At 36.5% G+C, this 16766-nt stretch overlaps 1 protein-coding gene across 1 annotated transcript; it reads right to left on the bottom strand.

Annotated features, from left to right (window-relative positions):
• Positions 1-16: 16 nt before the first annotated feature.
• On the bottom strand, positions 17-15897 carry LOC105437952. Its single transcript, XM_030993897.1, has 6 exons — positions 15872-15897; positions 14042-14226; positions 5057-5168; positions 3789-3991; positions 1948-2014; positions 17-245 (listed from the first exon to the last, which is right to left on the bottom strand). Exons 1-6 carry the CDS (start codon positions 15895-15897, stop codon positions 17-19), a joined length of 822 nt encoding a protein of 273 aa, XP_030849757.1.
• Between the last annotated feature and the right edge of the window lie 869 nt (positions 15898-16766).

Here is a 16766-nt window from a genome sequence, read left to right as displayed (position 1 = left end):
TTGCAATAAAAAGTTGTTATAGTACATACCTATTAATGGGATCATAAATAGATGATGTATTCAGCCAGGGAATGACAATGTTGGTCTCAAACACGTAGTTATTATCCACATTCCGGAACCAGTCTGAGAAGGTGTCGTTGGACGGGACGTCCGATTCTCGCAGCCAAGCAGGAAAAGGGCTGTCGACATAAGTAGGCGTGGTCTTTAAGGTTTTGGTGGCGTAATCGAAATCATCTTCAGTGGCACTATAGATGGAATGACAAAAAGATATTAATTCCATGGTGGATGGTGGAAATTCTTTCTTTCTCTCTCTCTCTCTGTCTCTCTCTCTCTGCTTCTATCTGCCTCTCTTTGTCTCTCTTTGTCTCTCTTTCCCTCTGCCTCTCTTTATCTCTCTTTCCCTCTGCCTCTCTCTGTCTCTCTTCTTCTTCTTCTTCCTCCTCTCTCTCTCTTTTTCTTTTTCTTCTTCTTCTTCTTCTTCTTCTTCTTCATGTTCAGTGGCATTATAGATGGAATGATGAAACAATATTAATTCCATGGTGGATGGTGGAAATTCTTTCTCTCTCTCTCTCTGTCTCTCTGTCTCTCTCTCTGCTTCTATCTGCCTCTCTTTGTCTCTCTTTGTCTCTCTTTCCCTCTGCCTCACTTTATCTCTCTTTGACTCTGCCTCTCTCTGTCTCTCTTCTTCTTCTTCCTCCTCTCTCTCTCTTTTTCTTTTTCTTCTTCTTCTTCTTCTTCTTCTTCTTCTTCTTCTTCTTCTTCTTCTTCTTCATGTTCAGTGGCATTATAGATGGAATGATGAAACAATATTAATTCCATGGTGGATGGTGTAAATTCTTTCTCTCTCTCCCATTCTCTCTTTCTCTCTCTCTTTCTCTCTCTGTTTCTATCTGCCTCTCTCTTTCTCTCGCCTCTCTCTGTTTTTCTTTTTCTTTGTATATCGATCTTATTCTTCTGGTAATCTACAAAGTGGCACTATAGATGGAATGACAAAACAATATTAATTCCATGGGGGATTGTGGAATTTCTTGCTCTCTCTCTCTCTCTCTCTGCTTCCATCTGCCTCTCTTTGTCTCTCTTTGTCTCTCTCTCTTTGTCTCACTCTGTCTCTCTGTCTCTCTGTCTCTCTATCTCCCTTTCTTTGTCTCTCCTTCTCTGTCTCTTTTTCTCTATTTTTGTCGCTCTTCCTCTCTGCCTTTCTCTCTGTCTCTCTTTTTCTTCTTCTTCTGGTAATCTTCAAAGGGCTATGCATCTTATCATGAAGATGATCTAAAGATTGTAAACCGTGTGAGAAAGACAATTGATTTTGTATGGGAAAAAGGCATTAGATGCTTCGGAAGTAGTCCCTGCAGGGAGGTGTTTTAACTCACATACCCTGGTCCCTGGAAGTTCTCTGGACTGTCAGCGTGCACTAAATTTGCTGGAAGCATGTTCTCTCTGTCTGTTTCTATATATCTCTCTCTCTCTCTGTCTCTCTCTTGTTTGGTTTCTTATATCTGCTCTTCCAGTTCATTCTCAGTGTATCTCTCTCTCTATCTCAAGCCCTTCCACATCATACACACACTCCACCCCTTTCATCTCTTATCATCACTCAATGTGTTAATACTTGAGTATTCCCCTCTCTCTCGCATCCGTACTCCATCTCCCCTCCTCCGGCTCACCCCCTCTCTCTCTCCCTCTTCCGTACACTCTCTCTTTCTTTGTCACCCTCATTCAACATATTCTCAGCCTTTGTGATGCAATAATAAATATCAAAATAATACAGTTAACTCTGCTTAACTCGAAGTCGCACAAATCAAATTTTCATGAAGTCGATTCAATGTTTTTAACCAAGCTATGCAGAAAATGTAAAACTTGACGCTTCCTTAGTTGAATTTTGCATATATGTCATACTATTTGTTGCGGTCCCAGCAAATTAAAAGTGTATTGTACATAAATACTACGTACCTAAAGTCATAATAGAGGATCTGCAGTGAAATGTCCATTCCTTCTGACTTGGTGAGGTTGGTAGAAGCTGAGGAATGAATGATGAAAGTTCGTTAGAAAAGGGGGAGATTTCAATGAAGTAAATGATAATAAAAATATGTTTGTTTACACAGGGTAGCCTCATCAGTATTCATACTGTTTTCCCTGAGGGCCCTGCAATCATATTATTACCCCAGTCATCGGATTCAGGCTTACCCGCACACAATGTACGCACATTTTCCACTCCCTGGGGAGCGTCATTTTTACAAGTGCACACTTGCTAATCTAAGCACATTAGCTTTGGCATCCTACCGGGTACCCATTTAACACCTGGGTGGAGAGTGGTAAATGTAGATCAATGTCTTGCCAAAGGCCGGACATTAGTGCCGCGTTGGGACTTGAACCGCGGACCTTGAAATCCACACTCCGGTGACATATCCACTCGTCCACGACAGCTCTACAGTGATACCTTTAATATAAAAAAGGAGAAAACATCTTCTCCTACTGTTGGGATGGAATGGAAGATAGAAAAAGTCAAATAATTGGGATAGTGTCAGACTTGATACGTGAAAAATCATATGACATAATGAAGAAGGCTACAGAGGGGTGGAGAACGAGCTAATTAGATGGATCATCGATTGCTCGCAGTCAAAAATAATGCCTCCGCCTTATAGAGCGATTTCATAAACCAAAACAGAAGCAACTTTTAAAAATCAAGTTTCAAGTTCAAGTTTATTTTGTTTCACATTTCACAAAAAAGAAATCACATAATTGACAACATTAGAATGTATATGAAATATACTAAAGGTGTCACATCATATAATCAATTCTTTGAAAAGACGTCGAAATTAGTTGTATTGAATAGTAGGTTATACAGGGTGAAATTTGAGGAACCTATTGAAAAGCTCAGCTTGTAGATTATAGGTTCCCATAAATACAACTAACATTTGATTGAAGTGGTTGCAATGGTGAATGACGTAAAAATAATAATAGATGGGCAAGGAGAGTGAAACAAGCAAAAATAGCAAATACAGCAACAAAATTAATGTGTTAGCAAAGAAATGTCACATTAGTCACTTTAAAATATTGAGGTCATTGAACGAGGTCATTGATCGAAGAAGTTTGATAGTAATCCATCCGTCGATTCTCATGATAATACGTTCACAACCTATGTTTGCATACATAATGAGCCACAAAACCTTCGAACTTTGACCCTAAAATCTAATCAGTTTATTGCTCTGCAAGATACATTCATGTCTTGAGTTTGATGGTAATTCGTCAATTGGTTCTAATTATAATGTGATCATAAGTTATGTTTGCATACAGAATGAGCCCTGCGACCTTTGACCCCGTGACCCTAATATATTTAATCAGTTCATTGTCTCTGCAAGACATGAAGATACATACATGATCCAAGTTTGGCAGGAATCCATCAATCGGTTCTTGAGATAACGGGTTCACAAGAACAGGACGTACGGACGGATGGACGACCCGATAGCATTATGTCTCCGGCCACTTCGTGGCGGAGGCATAAAAAGGGCTCTGGTGAGTGCATGGATCTCATAGCATATTGAGAGAGAGATAGTTGTGACTTGCGCATCCATGCATGACGGGTCACAGGTTATATCATGTTGCTCAAAATAGGCAATAAAAGCATTCAATAAATAACTTCCAACAGGTACCCATTTACTACACCTGGGTGGAGAGAAGCAGATGCAGATAATTGTCTTGCCAGACATTAGTGCCGCAGTAAGACTCGATCAATATTAGACTAGAAAAACTCTGCATAAAACAAACTTGATACCAATCAGGAATACACTTACCGATATTTTCTAGTGTTGTTATAGGTATGCCCCGCCCCTCAACGCTGGTATTGCCTAAATATGTTAGTCTGATGGTACAGATGTAGTCTGTTCCATGCTGGACACCGTCGTCCGACTCAAAGAGGATGCTAAGATCCGTTGTGTTGCCGATAAGGCCTGTGATGGTAGGGGCATTGGCACTGGTGCAGTTGATGACATAGGACCTGAGAGGGAAGGAGAGAGAAATTAATTGCATACGGTGTATTATAGAAAAGCAAGACAAAGAGAGAGAGAGAGAGAGGAGGAGAGCAGTAGGGGCATTGGCACCAGTGGAATGGATTACCTAACAGGGGAGGGAGACACACAGAGAGAAATTAAATGCATGTAAATTATGATATATATAGATAGCAAGACAGAGAAAGTGACAGAGAATGAGAGAGAGGGGTGGAGAGCAAAGGCATTGTTACTGGTGCAATTGATTACATAGGACCTGAGAGGGAGGGAGTATAAGAGGGAAATTAAATGCGTTGAATATATATACACAAAAAGAGACATCGAGAGTGAAAGGGAGGGACAGAGAGAAAGAAAGAGAAATAGAGAGAGAGAGAGAGAGAGATAACGAGAGAAAGAAAATTAGAGAGAAGAGATAAAGGGAGAGTGAGATAGATAAATAGAGATAAATAGAGAGAGAGAGAGAGAGAGAGGGAGAGAAATAGCAATATATATATATATATATATACAGAGACAGAAAGGGGTGATAGCTAGAGAAGGAAGTTAAAGGAAAGAAGGGGAGCAAAACAGAAGGGTGAGATAAAAGATGAGCATTGTCCTATCGTAAAAAGATCATGTGCCCCCAAAACATGTACTTTGCAGCATGTTGAAATGTGATACCTTTACAAATATGACATTAGATAAGGAAAAAGGGAAACAAACACAAATGTAAACCTTTTTTTAATCCCACATAATTCTTTAATCTTCATAAGGCATGTATATAGACTGCAAATTGTACATTAGCAAAAAGGTCGGAGAATATAATGACATATTAAAGGTCATATGACCTTGGTAGTCAATGACCTTCGTGAGACCTGAAGGACAATGTCAATGACACTCACCACTCTGTGCTATTAGAAAACAGTTTGGTTTGTGTAAGGTGGGTACAGGTGCACTGACTATACTACTGCAAATTGTACTTTAGCAAAAGGGATGGAGAATAGAATGTCATAAAGTCATATGACCTTGGTAGTCAATGACCTTCATGAGACCTGAAGGACAATGTCAATGAAACTCACCACTCTGTGCTATTAGTTAGGTTCATGTGAGGTGGGTACAGGATGTCTGGTGCCAACCACTCAACCAAGATCTGCTCAAACGCTGGGGCAGTCACATTGATGTCAGAGGGAGCTGGAGGCCGGGGGGAAGAAGACAAGTTCATATTTTGGTTCGACATTTTTCTACTGACATTTGCTCTGTCGACATTTGCTCTTAATACCGAAAGACATATATAGTGCTCCTCTAACTGGTCTTAAATCACTATACTTTTCCTGAAACTACACTCTGGACCCTGGCCCAGCGAAAAGAATCTAAAGAATAGACCATTTTCGTAATGTAATCAAATTTAATGCACATGTCTTTGTGAAGTGCCTCAATACAAATTATGTCATTCACCTGATAAGAATAATAGTAATTCAATAGTCAGGATGCGAACTATATATATATATCAAGTGTTGCTAGGTAGGTCAAGCCATAATGTTAGTCCAACCTGGCAAAAACTAATGTATGCAGATTGAATTATGTCTATTGAAAAGCAATTATTCTTATCAGGTGAATGAAATGATTTGTATTGAGGCACTTCACAAAGACTTATGCATTAAATTTGGTTACATTACGAAAATGGCCCATTGTAAAAGTTCCTTTGTCTGTGATGATGCGTGATTACATAATCAACATTGTGCATCAAATGAATGTCCCATCAACATTCACATTATCAGGTGGCGGTGGTCATGTGATCAAAGATAGATTCTCATTATTAGTCAATCTGTAGTAGGGCCATAATGAAAGTATAAAGCATATCATAGTTAGAGCACGTGCATTACGAGAAATGGCTGTCTCAAATTTGTTCTGTACTATTGAAATCGTCGTGGCTGAAAAGTTAAGTATTAGAAAGAGACAAAGTGAAAAGATAATATCAGGGATGGTAATGGGGGCGGATCATCATCAGAGGCTGGAAAAGGAGGGAGTGGCCTAGAGAATCAGAGTGGATCTGCACGTGATGATGGTGCTCATTTTGTTCGCCTCTACATTAATAGCAACGTCACGGATGAAAAAAATGAGGCAAGGAATGATTGACTTGCCAGTGTGAAGACACGAGATATTATCACAAACGTGTTGAACTACCCCGTAAGTAAACCCAATGCTAAACCTACTAGTATATATAATAATAGATTGGTTGATTGATTGATTTTTATTCGGCAAGCCTCCAACATACAGCAAATTACAATTTACAAAAATAGCAGATCAGATCAGCTTGAATAGTACTCCTTGTATTTAATATGTTCATGTCGATATAGATTTTTTGCTGAACGTGTATTTGATTTGTTTTTGTATAATTTTTGAAAATGTTATGTAGGCCTACCTGAACATGTGGATTATTATCATTTTTATTGTTCGTGTTTTTGTTGCGATTGTTGTGAGTATAATTTGTTTGTATTTTTTGCTCCATTTCTTTCAGGTCATTACGAATGTAAACGAATTTTCTTACAATACAGGCAGTTTTTGAGGTGATAATAGGGACTTTTAGATTCGCACGAAGACAATGGGGATTGCGACGATCGACGTCCTTTTATAGCACTGGCTTGAATGGACGTCACACGTATCAGTCCACGCAAATCTAAAAGTCCCTGTTAGCGATTATGATAAAAGTAGAACCAGGCGGCTGCTTGTAGAAACTGTAATTGTTGAATCGCCCATGTTACACTCTGTAATAAATGTCTTTTCATGTATTTCTTTTGTAGTGATTGGGGAGCAGCCAGTGGCAGACAAATTTGTGTGCATAATATGGTCACTGCATAAAACCCAAATACCTGGCCACGAAAAGTGCACTGTGCATGGATTGTCTGAAGACCGTAGTTTGAATATAAATACCATGCATACATTTAAATAGACGCGTTAACAAATAAGTTCTAATGAATAGGAAATTTTCGTAATGTAATTAATTTTAATGCATAAATCTTTGTGAAGTGCCTCAATGCAAATTATTTCATTCACCTGATAATAATAATAGTATTTCAATAGTCAGAATGCAAACTGCATATATTAAGTGTTGCTAGGTACGTCAAGCCATAATGTTTGTCCTATCTGGAAAAAATAAAGTATGCAGTTCGGATTCTGTCTATTGAAATACTTATGCATTAAATTTGGTTACATTACGAAAATGGCCTATTAGGCTATAATAGGAACAATGAATATGCATGACGTTGGCAGCATATGGAAATATGTCAGGTCATAACATCAGATTACTTGCTCACTTTTGTCACTTTTCGGTGATATTAAGACATTTCAAAATTTGTCTACATTAGATAATCCAGAAGCTTCTTATTGTAGCATACTAAGTGACATTGATGGTAACTCTCTAAAATTCATCTGGAATGAAACAGTATACTAACATTATTGTAGGAAAATATGAAATATTTGAAATTAAATATAATAATACACTCTGAACATAAGAAAATGTAAGTGTGTGGTATTATTTATAACTCACTTATTTGCATGCTGTTGATAATAACTTGATATTATGGATCATAGAAATGTTGTAACTTTGATATTCTACATCAAATTGAAACAAACATTCAACGCTATGCTTTTCAAAATTTGTTGAGTTTAAAGTTATATTTTGTGTGGATTTCTATGTACAGCTTAACGCTGCAAATGTAGAGTTATTCAGTTATAAATGATGTTGTTAAATAATTATATAATATTGACTGGCCTTGAGGGGTATATCAGAAATATTGACCAAGCTCAGATCATATTGCCCCGAGTCGAAAGACGAGGGCAATATGGTCTTAGCGCGGTCAATATTTCTGATATCCCCCGAAAGTAAAGCCAGTCAATATTTTTATTGTTATCCAAATCAGACATCTAGAGCAAATACAGAAATCCACCATGACAATCTCAAGAACTGAACAAACTTTGTCAAACCAACACTGTGCATCCAGTGCTTGACAAAATTTTCGATACACTGCAAACAGTGTGTATTTGGTGTGATTATTACGTCACAATAGAGTGCGCGCAAAGTATACAGGTTCTCGTACGCATAATAGATGCGCAATGAAGATGCCCGGATCGGACGCGAGACCGTGGAAAATACCAAGGTATATTTTCACTCGTCTCTACACGCAAAGTCAATACGCGCAGGGAGACCAAGGAAAATACAAAGATTATACCCCTCCGGTCCCCCTGCTAGTGAAAACTAGGGCAATACGGTTTTGTAAATGACCAGCTCAGATGTCTGATACGGGTAATAATGTGGGGTAAGTATTATTTTCATTATAATTTGTTTTTATTATTCATCTTGATATATAGTTAGGTAGGAGGGTATGTAACGACACCCGAATACTCGAGGAGGTCCATCCAAATAGAAGGGGGTGAAAGCAGCATGGAAGGTGGTGCTGTGGGGCGAGGCGGCAATAAGAGATTACTCTATCACTAAGAAGGTGTCAATCACGGCTCTAATCAAAGAAGAAAGGAGACTATCTTCGACTCCCTCTACTAGTGTGGAGGTAGGTTTTGCTATATTTTGATAATTATTCTTTATTTCTTTCGGTAAAAAATACATGTTCTGTAGAGGAAAAGTCAAATTAAATGTGACATTATAAAAAAAAGCAAGGTTAATTGGATTGTTTTGACATGAACTAGGACTGTTTTTTTTTTTGTAATACTTTTTGCATTTTTGTTTTATAAGCATTGCAGTTCTAACTTGTGTCTTTTTAATGATATTGAGTCGACAAAAAAATATGTGAAAGTAATTTGGAAAGGATGATGCTATACCTAAAATTTTTGTTTGCATTAAGGTTGCGGAATTACCAGATTGATTAAACATTGAATCACTCCTTGTGAAATGCACATTCCCCAAATTCATGACCCCATACCAAAACTTTGTATTACCTTAAAATATGTCAATTCTCAAAGACAATTTACTCTTAATGTCGACTTAGATAAAGCTTAAACCTTAAATGGCTTCCCTGCGCGAATAACAGCTATTATTATTAAATCATGAATATTTAGTCCCAAACATACTCTCTTGCTTTAAGCTTTATCTTAGTCGACATTAAGAGTAAATTGTCTTTGAGTATTGACATATTTTAAGGTAATACAAAGTTTTGGTATGGGGTCATGAATTTGGTTCGAATGAACATATTGGACGCATATGCAGTCCTACAATATTCAGTGATCGTTGTCGCGGTTGAAATCGAGTCTAAAGTTATGAAATTGTAAATATTAAACTCTTTATGTTGTATAGCTCCCTCTCAAGGTCAAGATATAAATTAAGCTATACAACAATGTTTCTTGACTAAAGTCTACCGATTAGTTGTTCCCGTTCGGAAATTACATATCACAACTACATATTCTGAGATTTTCATGGTCGCAGCTTCATTTTTTTGTTTTCATTCTAATTAGGGTCTTGAGAAACTTTTGATTGGTAAGGATGTTTGATATAACACATACTGTAGCTTTTTGACCCAAGACTGTTGTTTTATTTGAATTTTTTGGGGCACCTTTCCACATCTTTTCCTTAAAGCCTCGGTCACAAATGCCATTACGAATTGCTACGAACGCCGTACGAACGATTTTCAGACAATGGAAATTCGGGAAGACAATGGAAAAACAAGGAGATTCGTACGAAATAATCGTTCGTACGAACCTTTGTGACCGTAGCTTTATCCTTTCCTTGTATGAATATGGTGTTATTTAATGTGTCTTTTAAAACATATTTGTTCCTAATTTCTTTATTTTTCAGATATACTCATTTACAGAAGACCAAGGGGAGATCATCGGCATTGGAGACACTAAGAATAGGTATGGATGTTTTCACTATTTTAAAATATTTCTTCATATGATTTAACGGAATTAAGTCGTGACTGCTTGCATTGACATTTTTTGTTATAACATTTGAGCTGCTGCTGCTGCAAATAAACATGAATAATATCATATGGAAATACATGTATCAATGTGGATGTCAGAAGAGCATAGAGAGAAAGAATCTAAAGACAAAGTTAAGTTTGAAAAGTTTCAAATTTGTTTTTATGGAGGTCATAACAATTGTAATATATTTTTGGAAATTGTTGGTTTTGAAGGAGGCCTTAAATAATATTTTGCATGCAAAAATCTTGATATTTGTTTTATAATATAAATATTATGCTGCTTGTCTGTTTTTGTTTTAAGCTCATGAAACTGGTCAGTCAGGTACACTTTTGCATGGATTTTATTGAGCTCATTTGACAACCTGTATTTTGACAGATGAATGCTGAATGATCATGAGATAGCAAACATGGAAAAAGCCTGTTATTTATAATCCTATCAATTAGTTTGCTCATGGATGATAGGTGATGCTCTGTGTTACACCGTAGCTTACTATTTTGGGGGTAAATAGGTTATTGTTGTTATTTTGACTTGTTACAAGTCAGAATAATCTTGATGATAGTGACAGAAATCAGAATTTCAGGTATTATTGTATGATTATTACATTTCAGAAGTAGTGAAAACAAACGCATAAAACATTATAAATACAAATTTCTCAATCAATATTTTATGCTGTATATGCATGTTGGCGATGACTGCATGAATCGTAGTGAACATGCTCTGTACATTACTATAGGTCACAGGAGTGAGCCCATTTCCATTGGTTGCCCTCTGCCTATTCACATTTTCTAAACCACTTCGTGTCTTCAGTTTTTGAGAATATTTTCTTTACTCTGCTATTTTGCCTTTACCATTAATGTGTTTTGGCTGAATAATAAGAGCGTGTTTTTTTTTTTTGGGGGGGGGGGGCGATTTAAGCTTTTTGATGATATAAGTATTATTTGATGAAGAAATCTTAAATGATATTTGAGAAATCGAAAAGTGTGTGTCATGAGATATATTTTTGTGATTGGCATGAATTTCCTGGCACTGCTATTAAGACTGAATATTTCACGTAGCTGTGATGTATGAGAAATGGTCCTTATTTATCATTTGTGGTGATGATTGCTAAATTTATTTAATATGTATAGTGTTTTTTAAATGTAATTTTCGTTCATTTTCAGATATCCTATCGAGGTTATTCTCAAAAATAGGATGTGGACTCTTTGTGAGCGAGCAAGTGCCCTTTAACCTTGAGGTGGTGCTACCTGTTCGCGTGAGGTATAGGGCCACAAAGTCTGGCATCGTGAAGTCAATGACAGCAGAGGAGGAAGATCAAGATGTTTGAATAAATTGTAATTTACTCCATCTTTATAAGGAAATGACACCGTCAGAAAGAAAATGTACCCCTCCCCCTCTGGTCTTGGAATAAATAATAACCCCATACCCGCCACAATAAGTTAAAATTAGCCTCTGCGATTTGTTTCTGCTCATTGCTATATAATATGGTCATTTTCCGGTTACTAATATGACATTTTAGTGATAAAACGTCTATTTTTGACCGTTGACCTCATTTTCGGAGGTCAGGATTTTAATCTATGGGTCAGTAGTTATTTTTTGTCATCTTCTTTTGTAATTCTGTGCATTTTGACACCACGATCATCCATTTACCATATTTTGTTAATGAATTTTTTTGGGGTGTGATTTAGACAGGAGTCAATGACCTTTGACCTCTAATAACAAATTCTCCCCAACCCCCATACCTCCTCCCTTATTTTTGGTAGTTGTCCATACCCATATTTACCCAAATCAGTTGAAATTAGCTTCTTTTAATTTTTTTCACAGATTGGCTAGATACATGGACAATTTAGGGTTACTAATTGCGATATTCTTCTTCTCTAATTACGAATTACTCACTGGGCTTAAAAGTATAACAATGTTTGTCTTGATATCCTTTTTTTTTAAGCACAAATATTTTTTAAGATGTTTTTAGATTTTATGATTGGTATGTAATTATTGTGACTGGAGTTGCCCAGGTATTTCCAAACTTTTGGCTTTTTCTGTATGTTTGAAAATTATTCCCTAAAATAAATATGTTGGAAAAATGTCATGTCAATGATAATCAAGATGATGTTTTTTTTTTAGCCTGGATCAGTCTAGGAAGTGAGTGAAAACGGGGTTTTATACACAACCTCAATATTCATACATCCAATTAACAACTAAATTTGTTTAAGTATGTGAACATTGATTTGTCCTGATTTATGTTTCTTTGAGAATGTGATATATCAAAGGTTACATCTAAAAATATTCAACAAAGGCCTCAATTCAACCAGTCAACCTTTCATTCTTGAGTTACATAAACACAAAAAAACATCTAATTAACAAGGGATATGAATAATTTACATGTTAACTAGAATTCTCCAAAACCTATATTATGTGGTCTGAAGAGTGTTTTACAAAGACTAAGCTCGACTTTAAATCCGACTTAACTATGGCAGGCCTTTCATGCCACTGGTTGCACTTACCATTGGTGTCTCAATTATGATCTTAAGATATTTTTTCTTCAATAATGAACTATCAACTATCAGCTTCAAAAGTGGTTTAGATGCAACAGTGATGAACATTGCTATAACACCCGAAACTCCAAGAATTTGCATAGCCTTTATTACAGAACTGCTACTGGCCAAAGAAGTGTTAAGTATCAGGGTTATCTTGTATGGTCTACTTTAGACGACAGTCTCAAACAATCTGCATCATTACATTAATTTAAGTTGAAATATAAACAATATCTTTGCAATTCTAAATAGTCATATCAATTTAAAAATAATTATTATTATGTTTCAAATCGCAATTATGTTTTCATCGGGTCAATTTAATCTAATTATAAAACCAGACATTTGAAGGGAGAGTCCACCCCGAGGATGGGTTGACTCCACCTTTACTTGGCCACACACATTCTCAGGGTGGACTTCCCCTTCATTTTTCCGGGCTAGACTCGATAAGCTTCGCTGTTTCTAGCCCCATCTACATTACTTACCTTTTTATGTTTTGATGTTGATGTTTGTTAACTGATGTAGATTTTCATTGTTCTTTTATGCTTATGTATCTGCTTTTCATTTTCTCTATGTGTCAAATGTGTACAATGTATTCTGATACCTTGTATATTTTTCTGGTTTTTAATGTGTAAAATAAATGAAATGAACAAATGTAAATACTGTAGATTTATGACCATAATTTTGTATGTCCCTTAAGAAACCAAAGCCAGGAATGGTTAGAGGATCTAGTGGCACTTACAGCCTGTCATAGTTAAGTCCCACTTAAAGTCGATCATAGTCTTTGTGAAACACCCCCTGGTTTGTATTGAAAAGCTTCAATAGACCGGTTTGTTAACATAATCAAATTGTGTGCATACTTTTTAAACAAAGGTTGTTCTTGGCAAGCTTAAAGGTACTATGTCCCATTTGCAGGCCCAAAAAATGAAAAAGTTAAATTCCAACTGCATTTGAAAGATAATACTTATTTAGAACTTCCCTAAAAAAGGTGGGGCTTGAAAATGTCTTTAAGTGGGAAAATAATGACTATTAGTTGTCAAATCGACTTTAGGGCTATAGAGCCCAAACGTAATAGTCTTGATTTTCAAACAATTGTACCCAATGGTCATACGTTTTATGCTGCGCAAAGATTCAATCAGTTTAATCTTGGCCATCACAAGAAGTGGGTTATTGATGTAGACAAATGGTCATGTACCCTTTACAACTTTTTTCATGTATGTTATTACCAAAGAAGAAAAAAGCCAGTCAATCACTCAATAGTGTCTGACAGTGAAGTCTAGCAAGTAAACGGGTTTCCTTGCATAATTTGAATATGAGGACACTGCTAACATTTAAATTTCACAGATAGGACATACATGACATATTCATAATTCCTGCAAAGTTCTACAGAATTTGAGGTTGGCTGCAAAAGGGACATAGTACCTTTAAAGCTTGCCCGAGCTTGTCTGACATAGCAACTATCAACATATGTAGACTGAAACCCGAGTATTGTACTTCATTCGTCAATTACAGGTTAATGGAATAACTCGTCACTATAGATCGCCGGCAGAAAACATCCATAAATTAAAATATGTCAGTAAACCGGCCTATTTGGAAACAACTACTCACTACAATAGAACAAGTAGTCCCCTTGATTTAGGAAGTAGTCTGGCGATGCGGACCGCGATGACGCTAGGAGTGTACCGGTCAGACTGTCCGGTGTGGAACATTCTCCTCCGGTCACTTGATCTTTGATGGCGTAGACTGAGAGATAGATGTTACAGCTGCAAGCTAGGTTGTTGTTTGATAGGTCCCTGCAGAATCGATTGAAAAGTGATTATTCGGGTTATTATTCAGTACACCTTGCCGAAAACTCGGGTGGATATGAAAGAGTATGCGTCAAAGTATGCAGCAATAGGGACTTTTAGATTCGCACGAAGACAATGGGGATTGCTACGATCGACGTCCTTTTAATGCATTGCCTTGAATGGACGTCACACGTATCAGTCCACGCAAATCTAAAAGTCCCTTATGTTGCCACAGGTCTGCTGCTAGAATGCGGCAAGTTGGCGGCAAGTATGCAGTAGGTCTATTTATATAAAATTCGTGAACATTCATGATAAAGAGTATGCGGGAAGTCTGCGGCAGGTCTGCGGCAGGCACGTTTTTTGTTTGCTATGGAGTATTCAGTTAGACTGTATCAGATTGTTCTGATATTTTTGTTACATGATGTAACACGCTCCAAGCTTTGTTGTTATTTTCCTAGGTCCCTTGCTAATTACATAACAAAATAATACTTTGGACTTTCATGATGGTAAAGAGAGTATTCAGAAAAGCCATTATGGCAGATTCTCCTCCTTAGATTTGGGGACGAGAAATCTATGTGACAGCTAGATACTGAAAGAAGGAGTATTCATGTACAGTATTCAGTCAGAGTTCTTGGTGGGTCAGATGTTTTGTTGATAGTCGATTTTCAAATTTCGTCCCCCCCCCCCCTCTCTTCGAAAATCCTGGATCCACCAGGGGCCAACACCCCTCCATTAGCAAAAATCTATATCCACCCCTGATGTATGTATGTATGTGTTATCAGTTCATGTACCCATTTGATCTATCACGATTATAACAGAATCTGCAATTTGGCCATCTGGCCACAAATAATTTTGATCAGTAAATATTTTTACATAAATAAATAAAACAATTTTGAGATCTGACTAAGAAAGACGAGATCATACTTACACTGACGAGACTCTCTCAATATCAAGCTGACTAAAAGCATTCTGTCCCAGCGTTCTGATCTGATTGGCAGACAATGATCTATCAAATAACAGTTATACATTAATGCAGCTCTTGTAATGTAGAGTTTTGTCTACTTCTATGTAGGCCTACTGTACAAAATACTACACAATATGTTAATAAATGTATAAGAATAAAGCATCTTTAACAACTAATTTTAGACTATGATTTCACGCCAAATACAAGTATATTTTCACTGAAATGTTTCATGTTATCCGCAAAGATATTTAAGTAAACCAACATATAGGATTATATTCATAATTGTATATTCGTTTAGTCTAAATGTGAAAATGCCTGTACACACAACGTAATCATATCATTGCAGTACATTGATATGATTTGATTTGATTTACCAACAGCAACACAGTTATACATTTCATACAATGTGTTTCCATATACAAGAAGAGAAACTATTGGTTGGTAAAAGGGGCTAGATAATACCACATGCTCTAGTCGAGCCTATAACCCCTTACACAGCTAAGCAAGTACTTTGGTACAAATCAGTTGAGAAAAACGTTCTTTCAAAGATACTATGTTCCATTTGGAGCCAACATCAAATTCTGCAGAACTTTGCAGGAATTATAAACATGTCACGCATCTCCTATCTGTGAAATTTAAACGTTAGCAGTGTCCTAATATTCAAATTATGCAAGGAAACCCGCTTACTTTCTAGACTTTACTATCAGACCCATATTGAGTGACTGACTGACATCTTTTTTTTCTTCGGTAATAACATACATAAAACGAGCTATAAAGGGTACATGAGCGTTTGTTTACATCAGTAATCCAATTCTTGTAATGGCCAAAATTAAACGCAGCCATTCGGTACAAGGGTCTGAAAATCTGACCATTACTTTAGTGATTGCAATCACTAAAGTCGATTCGACAACTAATGGTCATTATTTCCCACTCAAAGACATTTTTAAGCCCTTTCGTTTTGAGGGAAGTTCTAACTGGAATTTAACCTTTTCATTTTTGGCCTGCAAATGGGACATAGTACCTTTAAGTCACAACCTCAAAATTCAAATTCACATTGATTTTGCTATTTGATATACAGTCACATTTTAAAAGTAATTAAATGACAAAAGTAGTCAGGGCATACATGCATGCAATTATTTCAATTGATGCTAACATAGCCATAATGCTTATTCATATGTTCCAAATTCATATTCATGTATTCAATAGCTATACATGCATAGTTATATAGTGATTTGCATGTACATCAATAGAGTCATAATAGAATATACAGTAATGAAGGATATCAATCTAGCACCACAATGATTACTCATAAATTCTAAATCAAAATTACAATGGGTAGGAAAAACATTGATATTGTTATAATTATTGATAGAGTTATATGTCTAAAAATGGTATGGGCATTTTAAATTTTAATATAGATACAGTGAAAACTGTATATAAAGACTACTCGAAGGAGACATGAAATGTGGTCTTTAAAGATGAAGTTGAGTTCTGGTCATGCGATTGCATTGTGAAAGAAACGGTGTGGAATCGACCAGAAAAGGTTTATCATCTAGCATATAAGAATTTGTGTGTATTGCAA

This window comes from Strongylocentrotus purpuratus, unplaced genomic scaffold, assembly GCF_000002235.5.
Source record: "Strongylocentrotus purpuratus isolate Spur 01 unplaced genomic scaffold, Spur_5.0 spur5_scaffold_20, whole genome shotgun sequence".
NCBI classification, from domain to species: Eukaryota; Metazoa; Echinodermata; class Echinoidea; order Camarodonta; family Strongylocentrotidae; genus Strongylocentrotus; species Strongylocentrotus purpuratus.
This window is presented reverse-complemented; position numbering and strand designations above follow the sequence as displayed.